This window comes from Hoplias malabaricus, chromosome X2 (genome assembly GCF_029633855.1).
Source record: "Hoplias malabaricus isolate fHopMal1 chromosome X2, fHopMal1.hap1, whole genome shotgun sequence".
NCBI lineage: Eukaryota > Metazoa > Chordata > Actinopteri > Characiformes > Erythrinidae > Hoplias > Hoplias malabaricus.
Genome location: NC_089819.1, coordinates 35,288,399 through 35,312,108, shown reverse-complemented (window position 1 = coordinate 35,312,108; position 23,710 = coordinate 35,288,399). Strand labels below are relative to the sequence as shown.

The window sequence follows — 23,710 nt, the reverse complement described above, 5'->3', positions numbered from 1 at the left end:
TTGCTACTTTCAATAGGTGGATTTATATATATATATATATATATAAACATTTTAGGACAAACTCCCTCCTAAATACAACATACAGGACGGACAAAAGACAGCACGCACACACACACACAACAACACAAAGTCTACTTTCTTACTCATCAACATTCATACGTCTACTTAATCAAAAAGATCCACCTTAGGCCCATAGGGCCTGTTGCTTGGTAATACAAACCTATAATGACTTGCAGTTACTTTTAGGCAGCCATTCTGCACTTTTACATTTAACTCATTGTTTCATTTGAAAGAAAAATATCCCAAACAAATCCTGTGCCACTGTCCAGTGCTCCAGAACTGCACAGAGTCTAACAATTTACTCTGTGGTTTGTAAACTCTGCTGTCTAAGTTTCTGGAGCTTTTGCCTTGTCAGTGAAGATCAGTTTAAAAAGTGATTCCAGCCCACAGCCAGCTGTCCAAACAGGAGTGAGGGGCAACTCAGCGCCGCAGTCGCAGAAAGAAGGCATGCCGGCACTCCTTACTGTCCACTGGGTAATATTTGTCATAGAAGTCTAGGATGTACTCTTCTGTCTTAAAGCCAAACTTCTGATACAGTAGCATGGCAGGGTTACTGGCTGAGACATGAAGAGTCACATCCTTCCCCATACATGTCTAAAGAAGCAGAGAAAGGGAGCAAGAGAGAGAGATTTTATATAAACCTAATAAGCTGTCATTTTCTGGAGCTTGGATCATGTCAAAACTAAATTTTGGCCCAAGCAGTTTTCTCAATGGGAAAACCTAATGTGTTTTTAGAAATTGGCACTATAGTGCACATTATTCCACATCTTTTTAAATGAATGAATGAAATGCTAATGTCAGAAAATTGCTTTCAAACTGCTTAAAAATAATGTTATATGTAACATATTATAGCTATTTTATCTTTGTTTTTTTGTTTTCTGAATTGTTCTAACCTGAATAAGATGGTAGATCATGAAGGTGCCAATGCCAGCTCTCCTCCACTCCGGATGCACCAACAGGAAGGAGATATAAGCCTCATTGTATTTCACATCTGGCACCATGAAGCCAAATCCGATCACTACTTTCTTATAAAGCACCACCACACTGAAGTCTGGATACTGCAGGCACTCAGATAGGTCAACACCTAAAAATGCATTGAGCACACGCACACACACACACACACACACGTCATGTATAGAAACATCAATAAACAGTACAGGGGGCATTGAGAACGCTTGTTGTTTTTTTAATCAGGGTACTTTAAGCACAGTAGGAGAATTTAAATCTTGTCCTACATTGCCTGTTGCTGACAACCCATCTCCACCATCTCCCAATAACAACTCCTCCTCCAGTGAGTAACTAATTAGTATTTGTTAGTACATAGAGGTCTAATTAGTTCATCTCTTGCTCTGCATACTTTGCCTGGACCGTTTTACCCTGATCTTTAATGGCCAGGACTCCCACAAGACCACTCAACTCAACTCAAGTATAATACTCGGCGCTACAGTGACACTAGTACCAATAGTGGTACTGTGTTAGGGTGTGTGGTGTGAAAAATATCCAGCCAACGTCATCCTGTGTCCACACTGTACAGAGGCTACATTCCTCTTGCCCTCAGAGCTGTACTGTACTATACAATAGCTACATTCCTTCTGCACTAAGACTAGAGGACGACCAACACAAAAATGCAGCAACAGGTAAGCTACTGTCTCTGACTTTACATCTACAAGGTGGAGGAACAAAGTAGGTGTGTCTATCAGAGAAGACATGGTTTAAAAACTCCTTCAGCACTGTTATGCCTGATGCACTCAGACTAGCGCAACACACTTAAACACTTCACCACCACATCAGTGTCACTGCAGCACTAAGAATGATCCACCACCTAAATCATACTTGCCCTGTTGTGATCCTGCAGGGATCCTGACCATTGAAAAAAGGTGGCAGTAGTAATTTAATGGCTGATAAGTGTTTATTTTACAGGCTCCAAGCTACAAACAGTAGGGTGTCAAGTACAAAATAGAAAACAGCTAAATAAAAAAAAAAGCTGTAAAATTCTCTCACACACAGTGGATATGATTAACTTTTCGGTTCGGTACTCACCTGGCCAGAACATGTCGTGACACATGGAGTTGACAGAGGGGATGTGGTTGGGCCGTACATAACAATAGTCTATAGGTGCATCTGGCTGTGGGACCCAGGAAGAGTTGTTCCTGTGCGGATATGCTCGGATCTCTGCCAGTAAACTCATTTTCAGTGGCTTTGTCTCATAATCTCTCCTGCAAAAACATTAGAGCATTTTAGGCCTAAGATAGAAGTGAAAACTCTCTTTAAAAATGGGCATTGATTCAAAAAAACAATTCTGCAATAAAACAGCTCTGTGTTTGGAGAATGGCTGCTGCAGTATGAACTACTTAATCACATCCTAATTTTTTTTGCTGACATGATTCTATGATTGGTCCTAATTCCAATGCTATTTGTTACAAGTCTCCTCCCCTGTCTATGATTGGTACTAATCCCAAAACATTTGGTCTAAAACTCCTCCCGACTGTGACTGGTCCAAACAACTGCAGTATCTATTCTAAACCTTCTCTTGACAGTGTATCTGCTGTTTGAAATGGTTTTGAGAGATGCACAGTTTGTTTAATATGTATTTATAAATTCTGTCCTATTTTTGTTTGACGGGTACCATTTGCATTACTTTCAAAGACTCCTGGTTACACTCTAAAAAGCACATATTCACAGGCATATATCTCTGGGAAAATGTGAATGGGTTTTGTGGCAAACATTTAGGATCAGTGTCAAGCACCCATAGAGACGTTTGGATTTTTGCACTCACTCCTGTACCTTATATAAGGTTTAAGAGTTCTGGATGTGTAAGGACTCTTAATTCCCTGGTCTATGCAAGCATCAGAGCCCATAAGTCTGTGCCAGAAGGAAACGCCGGACTGGTAGAAGCCCTTCGTGCATGATGCGGGTATCTGTAAATGAAAAATAACAAGCCATCACATAAAAAAACGGATTAGGGCATGACAGTAAAACAGCTGAAGCACAAATATCACACTTTCATGTTTTTTCATATACATATAAAAAAAAAAAAGGCTATAATTTTGCAGCAGTGCAAAATCAGCCACATTTGAATCATCTAACACACCGACGCTGTTTAGCCCAAGTGTGTAATGAGTTCATTCTGCGTGATGCTCATTTTTTTTTTTTTTTTTCCTATATTGATAATTATAAATTCTGTAACATTGTCAAACTTGTAATCTGAACACAACAAACGTTTTCAATGTTAATAATTTTATTATTGTAATGGTTTATTTAAAATATGTAAACACTGTATACATGCACAGCACGCAAAATTACTCAAATCCAAAAAAAGTATTCAATAGAGATGTATTAATAGCGATACTGGTATCGGGTATTTGCCCGATTCTGTGTTCATTTACTCGTACTCGCAAACGAGGCTCCGATACCAACATCTGATACTTTGTGCCTAGTGCACGTTGCTGTGCTAATGAGCAGACAACTCAAAATGTCAGCGATCTGAAATAATTTAACAATCAGTGATTGCAAACCCAAGCAAAGCGGACTGCAGGGAGAACCAGAGAGCACTGAGTATACTGTGCTGTTTTCTTCACTCAAAGTGTATTTTCCTCCCGGGAAACCTTTTCCCGTTTGCGAGAGCACTGTTGGTTCCCTGGTGTGGTTCTTCCTCAAACAAATTTGTTTTCCAAACTTGCGAATTTTGAATTGGATCCAATAGGTTTTATAGAGGTGCTGTGAGATGAACAGTTCGTTTAATATGTATTTATAACAGCTTTTTTTGGTGAATAGATCAGGCTGCTGCTCTTAAATAAACACTCCCAAGTGCGAAACTTCCCAGTGTTGTATTGTTTCTTTTCCTCTATCTTAATTGTACCATTTCTAATGTAATATTTGGACTGTTTTAGAGATCACACATTCCCTGTCTTAAACACCTCTGATAAGAACAGCTGTTAGCTTTACGACAGTGCACCAGGAACTCAGATGATGTTTATGGCTTGTTCACGACAGTGATGTGTTACGACTATGTCTGGTGCTTCCAGATCCTGTTTAGGTAAAGAACAATCCTTGTGTGAAGTTGTAAAATGGGTATAAAGATGTGTGCATCTTACAAACCATTAGATCAGTCTGAGATTCAGCCTGTAACCAGATCATTCTGAGATCAGTCTGAGGATCAACCAGAGCGCTCAATAAACAGCATTATATCCAGACTGGTCTCCTCTCTTCATTTTGAAACCACCAGAAGACAAGTTAACAACACCAGCCATTACTGTATGACGGAAACTGTCTTACCAAAGATGCATAACACAATGTGCAAATGCATATTAAGTGCTTGTTGCAGCTCATATTACCAATTTATAGATAGATAGATAGATTACTTTTTCGATCCCAGTGGGAAATTCAGACTATTACTGGTGTAATGTGGGAAAATGCTAAATAAAAGATGGACAGTTCCAGAAATTAACAATAGTTTTTAATTAAACAACAGTGTTTTCATTAATAACTACACTATTACAAAATGCTCCTGACTGCTTAATTCTAAGTATGTATGGGTATAGGCGAGTACAAAAATACACATACTCGTACTTGGTTGGAAAGAAAATGGCATTTATGCATCCCTACACTAGACATATGTAAATGTACCTTTTGATAAATCTGCCCAGATAATGACATTGAAAAACTGACATAATTCTCTTACCACAAAGAAAAAAAACAATGTTATCTGTGTCCTGTGTTATGAATAGATTTATTTCAGAGACAAGGCTAATGTTGATGAGCCTGAATATGGGTGGAGTGGGGAAAGCACTGTTTTTACTGAATGTGGGTTGAGAGGACCTACCCAACGAACAAATATCTGAATACCCAAATACTTGGGGCCAGCCGTATTGTTCAGAAAATCAGTACCCGCTTTAAAATCAAGTCTGCACATCGGCTCCCAGCATGGCTCCGCTCGTTGTGTTTTTCGCTAACTCGTGTGCTACTCTGTGTCAGTAAGGGCACAGAATATGCACGAATAAACCAGAGCTTCATGAAGGTGTTCTAATTTGGGATGTAAAGCTGACAAAATTAACTGTAACTTGGCCATGCTTTGTTGTAAGTAGGTTGCCGTAGCGTGTTAGGCTGTTTTAGGCTTCGTTCAAGACTTATGTTGACAAAGGCTGAATACATGTGGAGTGGAGGGTTGCCTTCAATGATAATCACATTTATCAAAAACTTTGAATATCTGAATATAAAAATTATGAACCGAATTCCTGCCCAAAGAACGAATAATCTGTATAATCATCTTTATATCCATGTTAATGTTGTTGTTGGCTTATGTTAAAGGGCTAGTTAGCATGTTAATAACTAGTTGGCTACTCAAGCTGAACTGTGCAAATCACTACACTGTGCTCAACTTTACACAAACAACAAGCCCAGTTTGCATGATGTTGCAAATGCACCTTGATCACTAATTGGCCAGAGAAAATGTGTTGCAGGTATAAGAAAAGGAGGTTGGACCAAAGATGCTTCCTCAGCCTGCTTCCTCAGAACATGTAAGCAATGGAGGACAAGCAATCGAGCTCCTGTTTTTCAGTGAACAGCAGCAGCCTTCTAACAATGTTTTATAGACATGAGAGAGAGAACAAACAGATCCATTTCTACTATTGCTGGGTGACATTAGTGTAAATCAATATCACAATTAACTGTACATTTTACCACGATTACAATTAATGAACGATTATTTTGTTTTAGTATTTTTGATCCTCATGGTTCAACGAGGAGGCCTGTACTGTAAATATGGGATGTTTTTTCCTAATGTTGCTGGGAGTTTGTTCCTCTCTTGTTTTCTGAACACTGTTTTTACTTGGTGTGTGATTGTGCTTTGATCGCTGAAACTTTTTTCCTCAGTGTTTACATTTGCTTACTGATTAATGCTGTGTCACAAACACACCCACCTGCACTTTCCCGTTTGCACTACTGAGTGCCCTTCTGATTAATGGTACAGAATGTTTTATAACCTATTTTACATATTTTATTCACTCATTGCGTTTTGCCGCGTATCCAATTCAGGGTCACGGTGGGTCCGGAAAATCAAGCGATGCAGTCAGTTAGTTGCAGTGTGTCAGCAATAGGTATAGACCAGCCACATGAAAGAAGATTATGAATGTAGATGTGAGTATGCTTTAGCTAAAAACTATTGTGAGAGTGGTGGTACCTGAAAGCGGTCAAGAATTCGCAGATCCTGCCCAGTGGTCCTGTATTTTCTGGCCTCTCGAATGGCCACACCAGCCTGAGCGCCGTACACTCCCCCTACCAGACTGAGGGCAGCACTGACAGCTTGGTCAACGTCCAGCAAAGGGAGCCCTCTCTCACGTTTTGCCTGCCGCAAAAGCAACTTCCGTCTCAGTCGTTTGGCCTGAGGAGTGACCGCGAGAGCTTGAGGACAGGACTCCAGCCTTCGTAGCAGCATGCGCTCCTCATACAGGCCCAGGAGAACATAGCGGGGTCCAGACTCCATCTTCTCGAGGGCTGAGCAATTAATGAAAGAATGAATGAAAAATGTATTCATTAATTCAACTGAAACTCTTTGAAAAATTTAACAATGATTACATTCAAAATCACTGTCAAAATCCCACGAGCACACAGGCATTTTTTGATAGCCAGACACATCCATGTGATTGGATGCTTCAAGTCAGCCTTTATCTTCAAAGGTAAAAAGTAATAATAATCAAAACTTGCCACCTGTCGCCACTGGTGACTTAAGTGTCTGGAGCCCATCATATATTTAGCATTAATTTTTTTTTTTTTTATGTGGCTTTGAATCACACTCATTTACACAAGCACTTCCCTCTTTATATAGTTTTATATATAGTTTTAAAGGCATTATTTTACATACACCTTAGCCACTCGGCCCCATTGGAAATCTGATATAGTGTAGAGACTGCGTTCATTTACTCGTAATCGCAAATGAGGCTCCAATACCAGCATCTGATACTAGTGCACATTGCTGCGCTAATGAGCTGACATCTCAAAATATGGGCAATCTGTAATTATTTCACAATCAGTGACGCCAGGGAGAACCCGAGAGCTGTTTTCACTGTCCTCGAACAAGTTGGATTTTTCTTCACTCAAAGTTTATTTTCCTCCCGGGAAATGTTTTCCCAGTTGTGAGAGCACAGTTCGATGCCTTGCGTGTTTTTTCCTCAAATGAAATTATACTCTCCGCTCGCGAATTTTGAATTGGATCCAAGGCCATAGATCAGGCTGCTGCCTTTAAATAAACACTGCCAATAAATAAACACTCCCAAGTGAGGAACTTCTTACCAAAGATGCACAACACTGTACAAAGGCATATCAAGAGCTTGTTGCATCTCATGTTACAAATTTATATATAATTTTATTGATCCCAGAGGGAAATTCAAATTATTGGTGGTGTAATGTGGGAAAATGCTAAATAAAAGATGGACAGTTACAGAAATTAATAAAAATATTTTAATTTATAACTACCCAATACTCCGGTTTTATTTAATTTCTAAGTATTGGGGGGAAAAAAAATGGCATTTATGCATCCCTAATGTAGTGAATTACAAGTGAGAGTATATGTTTGTAAAAATGTATTGGAATAATAACTTGTATCATGTACAAAGCAGTACCCTTCTCCTTCTTTTGCTCACTGTCAGTAGGAGCCCTGGACCTCAGACATTCATTCTGAGTATCCTCATCCTCTGCGTCAAGGCCCCGCTCCTCATCCTCACTCTCTGGCTCCTGCTTGATCAGATCAGCGGGCCGCTGCGGCTTCTTTCGCACAAATAGAGCACCTGCCGCCAGTGGCACGTTAGGAGGGGGAATGTACTCAATGCCAGGATCAATCACGCCCTCGCCATCAAGTTCCTCATCATCTAGAAGATAATCACACACAAATAATTTACAACATACCACAATGTGAAAACAAATTGTATTCATTATAGCAATCGAAGGAGTGATGTTTTTAAAATGGGAAAAACTGTTAAAAATGCCTGCTGCAAGAACTAATTCAATGCTGTTGTTAAGTTACGACTGTCTAAAATTAGATTAGGTTAAATGATGGATTCACAGCCAGAAAAATTGTAATTAATTTTCATACGGACTTAAAGCAATAGACAGGCCTGTAAATGCAAACGCCTTAATGTTTTCTAGAAACCAGTTGAGTTATCTTGGCTGTATATTTAGGGTCTTTGACACCAAAATTCCATCTTTTCCTCAGATTCATTAACTGTACTATGAAAAATGATCACCATCTGTAACAGCATAGGTTATAAATTAATGCCAAGTGCAGTAAATGCAGATTTATTAGTAAACGCTATAGTAGTGTTTTTAGGCTCTAACCGTGAAACAGCGCCTGAGGAGGCATGACATCTGGAATAAGGTCGGCCTCCGACAGTAGGCTGGGCGTAGCTGAGTGAGAGGCAGGAGTTCCCGGGGCGGAGAAGTCTGGTGAGGGGGATGGAGATGGGGACGTGAGGGGTGTCCTGTCTGAGGAACTGAGTGAGGAGAAGTCAATGACCTCGCCTTTCTCCAGTAACAGCTCTGGCCGGCGGCAGCGGTTCCCCATCTTTACCGGCGTAGAGGAGGCACTTCGATCCAGAAAACCTGCTGCCTCTTTCTGTGCCCTCCGGATGTCTTTGGCCTCCTGCGTGCGAGAGCGCTTCTCCTTCAGCTGCATTGCACTTTCCACTGGGTTACGTCCCCCACGCTTCCGCAGACCTTCCACTGTGATGGTGGGGTCCAGACATGGCTTAGACACAGCTGGACAACAGAGATAGACACACTTATGTCTAACGTATGCCTTATCACTAACAATTTAGGGAGCTTTCATGAAGAAACTCGTGAAGTGCAAAACTTAAATTATATCCATGCATTCCTACATATGAATAGTACACAATAGTAATAATTTCAAGCATTCAAATACAGTCATGGGCAAAAAATTTATTGGGAATGGTGGTGGTGGGGGGGGTGATCTGGAAATATCTGCAATGCAGCCAAGCTTAGACAATGAATTCTTCTTCTTCCGGCTGCAGCCGTCAGAAGTCGCAGAGGAGAACAACCGATCTGCACAATCGAGATGGCACAGTTTTTACGCCAGATGCCCTTCCTGACAAACCTCCCCTATTAATCTGGGCTTTCGGACTGGCACTTCAACGTGGTGCATTCCAGTAGCGAGGTACGCACACCCACACCTATGGACAATTTTCCATGTCGCCAATCCACCTACCAACACGTGTTTTTGGACTATGGAAGGTGCACCCAGAAAAAACCCATGAGGACATGGGGAGAACACAAGCTTAGACAAAGAATCTGCCCCCAGTGTGAGTAGATGTCCACCTTTGGCTTTAAGGGCAGCAGTGGAGGTCTTTTCCCCATCTGGCCTTAAGGTAGGTGGCCGGTTCTGGACCAGCTTCCACCAGCCAGGCTCCCCGAACTCCTGAGCTCCCGAACGGAAAAACGTGGGGCTGCCCACGGACAGACACCCAGCCACCGTGCTCCACCAAGTGGATGTCTTCTTCCTGAGCACAGACAGAAATACACAAAACAGAAACTGCTTAGTACAGGGACCTGGATTATGGACCATGGACCAACCACTTTCAAAAGACATGTAGCAGTTGGATTTTAGCCCTCACAAAAATACCAGATTCAACTTAAAAGTATCAAATAAGCATATGACCTTGCAAATCTTCAAAATGCACATGGAGCACCAATAGAAAACCCACACAAACTCTGGGATTTCACACCAAACTCCTCACAGACAGTGACCCGAGGCAGGTTTTGATCCCACAAAAATTGACTTCTGCCTCCAATTGACTTCATTTGTGGTATCTGGATTATAAGCGTATAAAGAGAATTCTTCTGCCAAACTACCATCAAAAATGTATAATATTGTGCATTTGCCCCTCACTAACCTTGTGCCCAGTAGGAAGGTCCAGTGGCGACTTATGAAAGCACAGATGTCCTCCTTCCACCGGAAATAGCCCTGCCTTCCTGTACCCTCCAGAGACAAGTTATACATTGCCAGCATCACCACCTAGACAGAACGTCATCCGAACACATACATAAACCTTAACTGCAAATACCACTATCAAGGACAAAAGCTTCACACCAGAGAGACAATCGTTAGTTTATAACGTCAATCTGCACTTATGGATTGTTTAAAAAAAATTGTTACAACATTGACATTATCACAAATTGTTGTTTTGTTACCACACAGAAGGATAAAAACACTGCCATACAATTTTGAATACAGATACATCTGTTTTTAATAAATCTGTTTAACCTTAGTCAAGTAAGCCTTTCATTTCCATAATAGATGAGGCAAAATGTAAAAATGCATTAACAGCCACATTAGTTGATTAATAATAATAGGCATGAGATGAACAGAATAATTAAATACATAATAGCTACAGCTATATTTCCTGTCCACATTACCTACAGCTAATAATTACAAGACAACCCTGCTTTATAGTTTTGGACCTGGATTAAACAGTGAAAAACAGCCCGCTGACATCTTAAACAATCATCAACTACTATTGTTTAACTACTGTATGCCTTTAAAAGGCACATAAGCGCACACCTGCTGCCAGGTCAGTCGCATCCTCTCAAAGTTCTCCTTGCCATCTTCAGAGCAGTCAGAGCAAATTAATTTGAAGAAGTTGTCTCCTTTCAAGTAACTGGGCTGCTCCCCTCGAAGCTGGGCTAAATGACCAAGAGACGGGAAAAAAAAAAAAAAATAAATAAATAATAATAAACAAAATAAATAATAAAAAAAAAAAGATGGAACTGAGGCCACAGGAAACTTTCTGTAAAGGAACTGATGGGGAGTCCACAGGATGACTATATTTAAACCAGACATGACTCAAAACAGGTCTAGTTTCTTTTTTTTTTTTTTTTTTGTTAGAATTCTATCGGCCAAATGTTACTCACTCCATTGTCTGTAGTGATTTATACTTATGTCTATGTAACATACACATACACAGATCAGCTACAAAATAAAAATAATCTCCTTGTTGCTTTGAAATGGTCATTTTGGGTGCTGACCATTGAAAAACATGGTAACCAAGGGGCTTAAAATGTATACAGAGCTACAGACCGACTACAGCCCGTAACTGCAGAACTGCACAATGCACCTGTACGGTAAATGGAGATGATAAAATGGACAGTGATCTTAGAAACAATGAGGTCATTGTAATGTTATGGTTGAAGTTGAAGACCCTTTTTGTCCTTACAATGTACCACAAATTATTAACCCTGCAGGTTGTCTTCTGTGATTATGAATGAGTTATTATGAAACCATTACAAACATACATACTTGATTCTTGTCCTACATGAGCTTAATGTGCCACATACTTTTACTCTACTTCCTTATCTACACAAGGGAAACACAAACACTTTCCATAGCACCCCCCAAACCCTTCATGCATAGACACTGTGCAGGCCCCTCACCAGAAGGGATCCATTTGTGGCACTTGTCACAGTAGAAAGACATGTCTTCGCTCCAGCTGCCCTCTCCGTCCTCTCCCACATCGCTGTTCAGGGAATCTCCACTCTGATCATGAGAGAGGTCCACTGACGCTTGGTCCTCTGACTCCACAATCAGGAGGGTCTCCCCCTCCACTTCCCCCTCCTCAAGTCCTTCTGAAGCTGATGTGAACATGGCCTCTTCGTCTGCCCCAGACAAGCCCCTCTGGTCCCTGCTGTCCATGCCTCCTCCTGAAGACAACAACAACAACAACAATAACAATAATAATAAAAATATTAATAAAATAAAAACACTGCCAGATTAATGCATTCGAAATCTGGGAGGCATCATATTTGTAGGACAATTATCAGTTAAAATCCCTATCTAATGCACTAGTCATGAAATTGCTGAATCTAGTTAAATGTCCATAATATTTATCTAATACAACATCATTTAATACGTAGAAATCTGAAATCTAGTGACATCTGAATGTATACATTATAGCATTATAGTTTTTAATGTAATTTACTACCAGTGAGGAGCTTTTTGCAGCGTAAAAGCTCAGACGTAAGCGTTTCCGTAAACCTCAGTTTTCTTTCATCCACACAAGAACAGTGACGTTTTCAAAAATCTCCACCTTGCAGAGGACTTGTGAAAACCTCCATTGTCTGTGACCTAAAACTGCGTTTTTCTGTGGACAGTAGGTCCAAATGAAGACAAATATCTAATTTGTTTTAAAAAGAAATGGATCTGTGTGGATGGGTCCTAAAGTTACACAGCAGCAAGTGGCCCTAATCCAATTATTTTCTTCACATGTGACACAGATGTGTGGTGCGTGCGTCTGTGTGAACAGCAAAAACTGATTCTCAGCAGATTTTCATCTTATCTGGGCCACTTTCATTGAAATCCAATCTATATCTGCAGCACTGCAACACTGTGACGCAGTCTGAACAGCCAGATGGGATTTTATGCGACATTTGTGTGTTCCTTATCGCTTTGTATTTACGCGCCTTGAGTTACCTTGATGACAGGTTTAAACTTCGCTTATAAAAAGAGAATAAAAGAGAAATAAAAAGACGGACCCTTTTTCTGTTTCTGGTTCTTTGCGAATTTGCGATTAGTTAAAAAAGGAATTGTTTAACACTATATGGATTTAAGTATGAAAATAAAATTAAACAGCCATCTGTTTTCATTTTTTAATATCCGTTTTAAAAGTGAAAATAATTGATCAAAAAGTACACAGACCAATGCATTTTTGTTTTATTTTGAAAAACCAGTGCACTTCCAATATTTCATTTCAAAAGGAAAAGGCTTAGGACTGAATATACAGACTTTTAACTCTGGTCAGCGTGCCTGAAGCCTTCTTCTTTTGCATATGTGGGCCAGTTTAGGAGTGTGACCTGTTCAGACTGATGTCACATACATGCCACATTAAAAGACAGTGGAACTTAAAAGACTGCGCTGGTGTCTGTTCAGTAATAAAACAAATTTTTCTACCTTTTCAAGTGGGCTCTTCAGGACACTTTGGTCACCTTGGTTTCCTGATGATCTCTCTCAGCCACAAGTTCTTTGGTCAGCTGGATCGGCTCCTCGAGCGCTCGCAGGTTCATACGTTTGCGTTCAAAACATTCCACGTCTCGCAGAACTCCCTCGCGTAGTCTCTGTAAGATATTTGCAAATTGGGGGAATTGGGGGGAGGGGGGGATCAGTACTGACAATATTTAAGGCATTTCCCTATCGCGGTTGTCATAATAGAATGTGTACTGAATGGGTTGTAGAGGCAGGAAATCTGGACGACTCCGTTAATAGTGTCAGTTTAAACGTGACCAGAAGTCGTCTGCTTGTGGTGACGTGACGCCCTCTGCCGTTTTTACATATCTTGTAATAACGAGATATGTCTCATAACTACGAGAGGTTTTTGACGATTAACGAAAAACGTGTTGATTTAATTTTATTTTCCATGAGAACTACACCCCACGCTGGTAAAGCGAAATATTACTGTATACTGACCATCGATATCAAATTTATTAATCCATTTCATTACTTTTGTTCCAACAGTATATAAGCATTCATCGTTCGTTCTCCTGCATTGCCTTTGACGGTATTTTTAATCATAACCTCTACGAAGCTGAAATTGGCTTCTTAATCAAGTGTTCAATTCCACCTTAAATGATACAACAGCTCCATCTGGTCACGTTCACTGCAGAGGCGCCTTGTGTGGGGCTGCAGGACAGTTTAAGGTGGAACGGATAATTCGAAAAAGAAGTCAATTTTCAGCCTCATATTCTCCATGTTCTGTTTACCCGCCGGTCCCAGTTCTGTTTAAGGTGAACTCCCACCACCGTGCTGACTGTGAGGACTACTGAGACTCCGAGGACTACTTTAGAAGCTGTAGACATATTTGAAAGACATTACTGTTCTGCAGCAATTAGCCGACTAGCTAAACCGCGTTAACAACAGTGTACGGGACAATGTTTTCTTCAGTGCTTGAGGGCGACGGGAAATACGACATTATTTCTCCTTACCGCCACCTTCAGAGCGGAATCTTCTCATAAGCCTTCATCTTTTCTGTTTGTGACGACCCCACAAAAAACAAAGATTACACAGTTCAAACCACAGTGTAACATCAAAAAATAATTGAATGAACCTTTGAGATCTGTGGATTTAAATATTTATTTGTTGTTTTTTCTGTTTGTTTATTTATTAATTAATTCATTTGAGGATTCAGGGAGATCTGCAGGAGTAACATTTTTGATTATCAAGTAAAAGACATCCATTTAGTCAGTATCCAGTGTGGCAGATGGAGGCACAAATCTGCAAAATATCTGTGACCATGTGTACTCTGGTTTGTACTTGCGTTCTTGTGGACTTGGGGAAACGTCACCAGTCGCAGCCCAAGTACTAATGTGTGTATCAGTGAGATAATCTCACATAGGCAAAAAAGCCTATAATCATTCAGGTAAGGTTTCCTAAATAATTGACAATTTAAAGTGGATTAAATAGGCTAGGTGTCATTAAATTTCTAATTTTAAATATATCTTATTATTTATAATCAGTCTAATTTGCTTTAACTGTTAAATTAATAATTTAAAATGTAGGTAGGTTTTGACAAACCGGTGCAATTACTGTGGCGTTTATTTATTTAATTAAATATTTTACTGGCGATTTGAGTATCCTCTTATTGTAGGCTATACTCTAGAATGTCTGGCAATGTGAGATTAACACTTTTCTAAACACTGACTGGTCCACGCGCTTGAATATTGTTCACCTGATTTGTACATGCGCTAATCTGTGGTTTTGTAACTTCTGATTGGTCCCAGCACTGATATTGCAGTTTACATAGCGATGTAGTGTTGCGAGACATGAACATGAGGTTACGGAAAGCTAAACATATCACAATAGAGGCCCAGGTGTGTCGGAGGATGGCACAGCCTAGTAAACAACCACGGTAGTCTCAGCCACAGACGCTCTGCCCACAAGTTCACGGAGAGTCTGATTTCATAACTCAAAAGAAATTTTATTAATATAAAAAAAAAAAGTGCAATAGAACATGATGTAAATTTTGAATGTGTGCTTATTTTCTTCATCTATAATACTTTAAATTGCCTCTGATTCAGATTCTTGCATAGGACAAATCGCAACCAAGAAGAAATTGGTCTGTATTTTAAAATGTAAATTTAGAAATGTACATTTGTGACTTAAGGGTACCTGTTGTGTATTGTTATTTTTTGCTTGTGACTGAATATACAGAGCTAGCCCATGACTCGTAAGACACTGCCTGTCCTGAGAATGTGTTTGGACTTGAAAGTCATGAGATTGAAGAATCATCAAAGATGAAAGTAGGGGTTGAACTTTGAAACATTTGTAACTTTTCCTTTTTGTATGCATAGGGTCCTGAAGGCTTGCACTGTTCTGGGAAATCTTGTCTGCGTAAACATAGCTACTGCCACTTCCGGGCTACACAGACGACACTCGAGAAAGCAGTAAAGCTATTACTTTGCTGCTTTCTGTCTTTCTCAGAGGCTTGGCTGGGTATACAACCATTCTTTTTGAGTCTTTTCTAGCTCCTGGGACATGGGAGGGTGTGCGTCTTTGTTTTTCTCCAGACGAAAGGGCAGTAAAACGTGGGGGAGGCAACGGTAACTCTGCCGGAGCGGGGGTCGGTATGTGAAGAATGACAATGGGGTGAATACGTCATGGAGAAGCAGCCTATCAGAGCCGTTCCAAATCCATGTTATCTGCATGTCTCTCAAATTGCACCCAGAGAAACTGCAGATGAACCAAATAAAGGTTAATAATTTAAGCCACTATGTCTACTTTGAGATATTAATGCAGATTTAAACAGATATGTTTGAAGAGATCTCCACTCACAGAGGTGGTTTTATAAAAGTGTATGAAACCCCTACCCCAGATGTTAAACATAAACTGTGTCTTGGTTATATATCTGGGCGGTGGGACATGCTTGTTCGTGCTTGCTACGGCAGCACATATACTAAAATTGGAACGATACAGAGAAGATTAGCATGGCCCCTGCGCAAGGATGACACGCAAAATCGTGAAGCGTTCCTCATTTTAATGTTTTGCCTGAAATCACCCAATATATGCTAAGAAAACTGCCTTGGGCTCCTAAATCACCTTTTCCTTCAGTTGTACTTACTTCACTAAACGCGAGGTGGCGCCGTTGTATTGTAGACATTTTCTGCCTTGTGTCTCCTGAACACTTAGGACCTGAATTAGTGGGCACACAACGTTGATGTGACATCTTTTTTGGGCGACGTCACATAAACCAAACACAAAAATACAGACAAATTTCAACAATGAAAACTTGTGCGAGATTTTGGTTATGAATATGACGTCGACATAACATTCAAATGCACTTGAATTTGCACACATTTTAAGCAGTAGGCTGAATTTTGGTTAGTGTCCGGCACAACACAGACCTAGTTATGAATTAATGTGCGCTTAAGTACAGCCCTCCAGGGCTGTTCCTCACCCCATTAGCAAACTGATTTTAATGTTATGGGGATTTATGTATTTTATAACTTGATTTAAATGTCAAGAAAATTATCTAAAATATTTCTTTTATTGAATTATTTACCCGCGACCCTGAATTGGATAAGCGGTTACAGATAATGGATGGATGGATGGATGGATGAATTATTTACATTTAAATATTTTTTTTTTTTCTTAGATGTAAATGATTTTTTTTTTTTAACTTAACTGCTTTAATCTCACACTGTGTATATTTGTGCTGCACTTTCACATATTTGCAATGATTATGACTGGGTATGTATTTTTGAACTCCTTATTTATTCATTCATTCATGCATTCATTATCTGTAACTGCTTATCCAGTTCAGGGTCGCGGTTGGTCCAGAGCCTACCTGGAATCATTGGGCGCAAGGCGGGAATACACCCTGGAGGGGGGCGCCAGTCCTTCACAGGGCAACACAGACACTCACACATTCACTCCTACGGACAATTTCGAGTCGCCAATCCACCTACCAAAGTGTGTTTTTTGGACTGTTTTTGCGGACAATGTACAATGAAAAATCCATATAATCTAAATTTAGAAAAAATATAATAAAACATTCTCATGGGATATTGCAAAATAAACTACTAATTTTATGAGAGCAATTGCATGAACTCTAGGAGTTGTGAAATATAAGATATTTGTAATTTTTTGTGGTTACACCACTTGACAATTTTACAGGCTGTCAGTTAAATCTTTTCTTAAAAATAGTATAAATATAATATTAAATAATATGAATACAACAGAAGTACAAAATATACACTTTCACAAACCTCAGGCATGTTTTGTTTTAAAGTTTTAAACATATTTTTGAATTGATCATTTTGCCAAACCTTATCTGTCACTGACCCATATAATGTTCAGAAAAGAGAAACATACCTAATGAAGAAGATACCCAGGTAGCATTTCTTTATCTTGGGAGGCTAGGGGCTTAAGGTCTCTTTCTTTTTTTTTTATGATCTATAGTTCTGTATGGAAAAAATGCTTTCTAGTTCTAAAATATGTAACATTAGTTGTGGCTATGACACTATTTTAAAGTGCTTACTGGTTGTGTGTCTATATTTTATTTGTTTAAATCAATTGTGTAGTTTATGTATTTTTCTTCGCTTTATAATTCATTTTGCGCCGCACCGGCAGGGGTGTGTTGGGGTTGAGGGTGCCTGCCATCACTGCTTTTAAAAAAAAAAAAATAAAATAAAAAAAAAACACTTCTAGAGGAATCACTGATTCCGGCGAGCACTGGTGTGTTACACAGTGGTAACTTTAAATGTTTTCTCAACAATCACTTCAGGATGATGACAAACATGGGGGGCTATGCATGTCTGTTGTGTTGAGGGTTTTACATTTGTTTTTACATTTCATGTCAAATCTTTGTCTTACTGGAATTCTGTGAAGCTGCTTTGTGACAACATCAGTTGTGAAAAGCGCTATATAAATAAATTTGATTTGATTTGCCTGTGTGCTTTATTTTAACAAGAAAGTTCTAGCAAATCACTTTGTCAATTTCGTTTGTCCTTTCTGTGCCGACGTGGACCCAAACGTTCGACTTGAAAGAGGACAGTGCCCGATTTGTTTCGAGTTACCTGAATGAAATTTCAGTGCTGTGTTTTTATTTATTTATTTTGTTAATATGCTGGAGTTAAAAACCCAGTCTAACTTGCGTTGCGTTATAAAAGTGTATAAACATCAGGCATTTCTATACAGTGTATGATCATGGAAAGCCTGTAATTGTCAAACAGAACAGGATAAACAGGAAAATTACTCAGGTGTACTCACCAGAAAGACATTAACTGATTTGTTTAGTTTGTTTTTGTAGCTTATAGGGACAGAGCTAACACCTTAAAACACTTTGATGTTTAAAATGCATGTCTGGAGAAATATCTTGTTTTTACAGGTGTGCTGGGTATTCAGTGTTGAAGGCATGATACATACAAAAGGTTGTGATGAAAGCCTTATATGGAAGCAAATCTGTCTCATCTGACTTTGAAATATTACCACCTTTGAGTAGCACTGAATTTTTTTTTTTTGCACTGACCTTGCATTAACCTTGAATAATAACAGTGAAAACGTGTTCTTCAAAATTCACGAGTTCTATTCAAGAGCAATTATATTCAGATGCATAATTTCAAAGCACAATATTCAGAAGTGTAAATCTGAAGACTTAAATTCAAAAGCAGCAAAATTCAGATGCATAATATTAGTGCAAAAACATAATAATTCAGATGCATAATTTCAGAGCAAAAAAATTCAGTGCTACAAATTCAAAGGTGATAAGTCTGATGACACAGATTTGCATCTATAGCCTTATCTAGTGCAGTACAACAGAATATCTCAACTCACTCTGGTTTCCTCTTCCGCAGTGTTCCAGTGCTGGTCTTTCAGCTGAAATACTTGGTATGATGTTGTACTTGGTGCACACTATAGAGAAACAGAAATGGACGTGACATAGCACAATGAAACACACAATATTGATATAAAATTTTAGTTGAGTGTGGCCATAACATTTCACATTCAAAAGCACTTTCAGTTTACATTCTGCTAAAATATTAATGTACAAAATTATTTTGCACTGAGCCACATATATATATATATATATATATATATATATATATATATATATAATACATAATGTTGGCCCATCTATATTTGTCAGCAACTTTGGGCATTTGCTGGCTCTGCTTAATTTAGCCATTTTACTTCCCATTATGTTGGTTCACTTAAGTAAAAATGTAAAAGGACGTTTAATACATCAATATATTTTCAGTAGTCATTCCCTTTGTAAATTCTGGAAGCCATCATGCAATTCTTCTTCGTGAGGTTCTTCATGACTACATTGACAAGTGTAGCTAGCATATCCAGTCCACACAACGCACACTTTTAACAAAATTACAACCATAAAATTTGTACTGTGTTAGCATTGTAAGCAAGGCAGTGATAGCTACCATGCATTTAACCGTAAACCAGGTTTATTTTTGAATTAAATGTTACTGCTAAGTAAAAGGACTTCAACCTAAAAACGAAGGGATTAAATTGTATCTAGTCTGCACTAAGCTAACATAGTTAGCGCTTGCATAGGTGTTGATTACGTTAGGTAGCTAACTAGTGCTCGTCAATATTGGTACTTTTATCAGAATGAGCGAAACCTACTTCAAACCCGTTTATTAATAATTACAGGCCTTTGAATCCACGAACCTCCTTTACTGTTGTATCAATGTATGCGCCATATCATTTTAAATGGCTTCCAGCAACAATCTCCCTCAAAAAGTGATGTGCGGATTGATTGACTGAAATAGCAATACCAAAGCTTTATGCTCTAACATCGATTCCCAAATGGAAATATCGATACTCTTGATACTTCAGTCATTTGACGTAATGTGTACCATTAGGAGGAACACAGTGGAAAGCAACTAAACTATTAAGATCTTGTCTAAATGATACGCGTTTTGTGGGAACTACCTTTTCTTCCGCCTGGGTAAGTGCGTAATGCGTAAGCGCAGAGGCAGTAAGTCTGAAGACAAACACAATGGCAGAGCGTAAACGGAGCTCTGTCTCCCTTCAGTCTCTGGCGGAGTCCTTCGGTGCTACGGGCAGGCACTATCCAGGTACAAAAAATGTGGAGCTTTAAGCGGCGCTAAGCACTGACGCTGTTAGAGTTGTTCCAAATAATAAATATGGTTATAAAAACAGTAGCGAAATAAATTGTGTTACATTTGTTTGAGACAGAAACACGCATCTCTCTCTCTCTCTCTCTCTCTCACACACACACACACACACACACACACACACACACACACAGTCGGAGCAAGGGGTGGATTCTGCACAGCTCCTAAACAGAGAACACGATTTTCATTGGTCGTCACCTTTATTTAGCCAATCAGCAGCTAGAGTTATCTGTCCATCATTCAGTGTGCAGCCAACGGAGTCACAGTCCCTCCTACAGCGGGTTGTTTTGCGGCGGCGCTGAGAGTTACAGCTCTGCTTTATTCATTCATCCATCCATCCATCCATTATCTGTAACCGCTTATCCAATTTAGGGTCGCGGGGGGTCCAGAGCCTACCTGGAATCATCGGGCGCAAGGCGGGAATACACCCTGGAAGGGACGCCAGTCCTTCACAGGGCAACATAGACACACACATACCTGCTGATAGAACACTACCTGCAGATAGAACTAATGTTACTAACTAAACCCTGTCTTGCCGTGCATCTCAGTCTTACCGCTGGGGGCTGGAACATATTAATAGCATTTCAATTCATTTTAATGGTGAATATTAATTTGATATACGAGCAAATTGATTTAGAGAACTAATTAAACTTGTGTAAGTCAAGGTATTACTGTACCTTTTTAGATTAGTTGGAGGTCCACTGGCGTTTTGCACAGCATTTTCTGGGCAGACTACCAGTGATTAAACAGAATGTCAGACAAAATTTTAGCACTTTTCCATTCACAAATCAATTTACAAATTTTTCCTTCATTGGGTTCTTTTGTTATACTTTATAAAGTAGATTACTAAATAATTTTAATTTTCAGGCTTACTCATTATATCTCTCATAGTTGTTGGTAATATTTAACAGCCAATCAGGGTGAAGCTCCTGCCTTCCAACATGTCTGGCATTTAAAGGGGCACAGTACTGGGTCAGTAACAAGTATAAACATCAGAATTGAACTAGGGAACTTAGAATAAAATACAGCAAAACAAAAGTTCTTTTCTCTATTTGGTGAGGGTAAACGGCCACTTGGAGGGGTGCTTGAGACTAGATTCTCAAGGAAGGGAAAGAAAAACCTTGTAAGGTGTAGATAAGACATATGCAATATATTCCTGCAGTAAAAGTCATAATTTTCTTTATGGAGAGCTTGGAGTCTTTGGAGACTCCAAAGTGACACTTGGAAAGGCCACCTGCTCACTGTCTACTCCAGCTTCAATAACTTCAAATCAGTAGGAAGTACCAGTTCCAAATTTTGTATAGTGAAAGTAGACCCCTGGAGACAGGTTTCAAAAGAAAACATTATTGGGGCTCCAGTTTGGGGCTCACTAACATATACATTACAAAAGGAAATTCAGAAAAGTGCCTACATTTTCCGTGAGTGTGTGTTTTTCACCAGTTCAGATACATTTCAATACTTCTAAATGGGTTCTATTACAAATTTGTAGGATTTTCTGTATTAAACCATGAGTAGAGTAAACTCACTGCCTCAGGATTTGCACATGTAATTTCAGGCAGAAAATGGTAAATTTGGAAGTTACAAATATTTTAAAGAAAATTAAACACTTAATTTAATCTTTGATTATTCTTCAATCTCATGAGTCATGACTTGCAAGCCCCAAAACATTCTCCCCCTGTGGCACAGGTCAGCTGAAAAGACTCAAGGTTATTAAAGAATCAGGGTTATAATCACGGTGGCGCAGCAGGTAGTGTCACAGTCACAGTCGCAGTTGTGGGTTTGACTCCCGCCCCGGGTGACTGTCTATGAGGTTGGTGTGTTCTCCCCGTGTGTTTTCTTCGAGTGCTCCGGCTTCCTCCCACAGTCCAATAACGCACGTTGGTAGGTGGATTGGCGACTCAAAAGAAGTGTCCGTAGGTGTGAGTGTGTGAGTAAATGTGTGAGTGTGTGTGTTGCCCTGTGAAGGACTGGCGCCCCCTCCAAGGTGTATTCCCGCCTTGCGCCCAATGATTCCAGGTAGGCTCTGGACCCACTGCAACCCAGAACTGGATAAGCAGGTACTGATAATGAATGAATTATTGAACACTGAACACTCACACTGAATTACTGAACACTCACCATGATCAACTACACTGAAGTAGAAATGGACTCAGATTAGCAGCACTGACTGATTCTTCCAATCTGATGCACTACTATTATGCCCCAAGATTGATGTCACTATTATTATTATTATTATTATTATTATTATTATTATTATGTAGCATAATGACACTTCATTGGTGATAATTTAAAATTCAATTTATAGTTTGATCAGAGGAGGATGGGTCCCCTTTGTGTGTCTTGGTTCCTCCCAAGGTTTCTTCCTCCAGCCTCGAGGGAGTTTTTCCTCGCCACTGTCACCTTCGGCTTGCTCGCATTGGGCTTTGATTTAAATGTTCTGTTCTGAAACTGTGAAGCTGCTTTGTGACAACGTTGATTTAGTTGATAAAGTTGATTTGATTTGATTTGAATGAATGAATGAAAAGATTATAATCAAGGGGTCCTTTGCAAATATTTAAGGTTCTTTTATAAGTTTATTTTTTATTTTTATTTAAGGATTATATGCTGGCCTATTGCCTACAAAATTAGTTGTCCTTGGATAGGAGATAATCATTTCAACATTATTAAAAACAAAAAACAATACAAAAACTAATAATTGAACTGAAACCACATGAAAGAGAACATTGTAATATGTATTAAAAACTATAAACAGTAGTTTTGTTATTTAGCTATTATTTTGTGGTCGCTCATAATGTCTCTCACATATTCGTCACCACCGTCAGATATTTATAAAAAGCAATAAAATCTGGCAACTACAAGGTCAACTACATCACTGGGCACCCTATTTTCAGCTCTACTGCATGCTTCAAGATCACTCAAGCTCCCGTACATTTGCTATTTTCTCTTAAATTTGTTCATATTTTTGGACACTGCTACTGTCACAACCATAACATGTCAACACCGTCTCTTTTTTATAAAAAATATTAGATTATGATATAAATGTATACTTTAATAAGACATCTAAAGTAGCTAGCAACAGAGGGGAAACAAGGCGGCTAATGTGAACAACTCATGCATATCATGTGAAAGGTTGGTCACGTACAGCCTGACGGTGGTGACAAAACCCTCCAAATGTTCCTCAGCAGAGGCTAGAATATAATTTTTGATCTCAGCAAATACCAATATGACCTTTAATGTTTCATTAACCGCTTTTTTTTTCTTTTTTTTAATTTATGTAATTCCCTCTATATTTTTTTACATATTGTACCTAGGGGATGAGGTGTGCCTTCCCTCTCTCTCAGTTCACTACTATGCCATGTTCATTTGGCTTACATCATTTGAAATGCACATAGTGCATGAATTACCTACATACTACATAGCACATAGTATACAATATCCCTTGTGGACTATGCATTTCCAATAACTAAAGCCAAATGAAAGTGGCATGACAACATTTAACCAAATC

At 39.2% G+C, this 23,710-nt stretch overlaps 1 protein-coding gene and 1 non-coding gene across 7 annotated transcripts; one reads left to right on the top strand and one right to left on the bottom strand.

The window, feature by feature from the left end:
• Positions 1-51: 51 nt before the first annotated feature.
• On the bottom strand, positions 52-20,136 carry LOC136677456 (cysteine-rich protein 2-binding protein-like). 6 transcript variants are annotated; one of them, XM_066654991.1, is made up of 14 exons: positions 20,000-20,136; positions 18,884-18,961; positions 13,010-13,173; positions 11,497-11,763; positions 10,628-10,749; positions 9,960-10,081; positions 9,385-9,566; positions 8,389-8,808; positions 7,677-7,922; positions 6,239-6,552; positions 2,845-2,978; positions 2,101-2,276; positions 954-1,144; positions 54-654 (listed from the first exon to the last, which is right to left on the bottom strand). In XM_066654991.1, exons 4-14 carry the CDS (start codon positions 11,753-11,755, stop codon positions 481-483), a joined length of 2,340 nt encoding a protein of 779 aa, XP_066511088.1. In that variant the 5' UTR covers positions 11,756-11,763; positions 13,010-13,173; positions 18,884-18,961; positions 20,000-20,136; the 3' UTR covers positions 54-480. The 6 variants fall into 6 exon arrangements, with proteins under 6 accessions (XP_066511091.1, XP_066511088.1, XP_066511089.1 ...); XM_066654992.1 differs by lacking the exon at positions 20,000-20,136 and adding an exon at positions 19,736-19,770; XM_066654994.1 differs by lacking the exons at positions 18,884-18,961; positions 20,000-20,136 and adding an exon at positions 13,816-13,996 and having other exon boundaries at positions 52-654; positions 7,698-7,922.
• Positions 15,981-16,087, top strand: LOC136677569 (U6 spliceosomal RNA). Its single transcript, XR_010796372.1, has one exon. It is a non-coding gene; the product is annotated as a U6 spliceosomal RNA (small nuclear RNA).
• Positions 20,137-23,710: the final 3,574 nt, after the last annotated feature.

Coding starts and splice junctions, on each gene's coding strand:
- LOC136677456 (XM_066654991.1), bottom strand. CDS start 11,755: ATGGACAGCAGGGACCAGAGGGGCTTGTCTGGGGCAGACGAAGAGGCC. Junction 10,082..10,627: donor TGCGACTGACCTGGCAGCAG/GTGTGCGCTTAT, acceptor CGTTCTGTCTAG/GTGGTGATGCTGGCAATGTA. Junction 7,923..8,388: donor TCCTCAGGCGCTGTTTCACG/GTTAGAGCCTAA, acceptor ATTATCTTCTAG/ATGATGAGGAACTTGATGGC.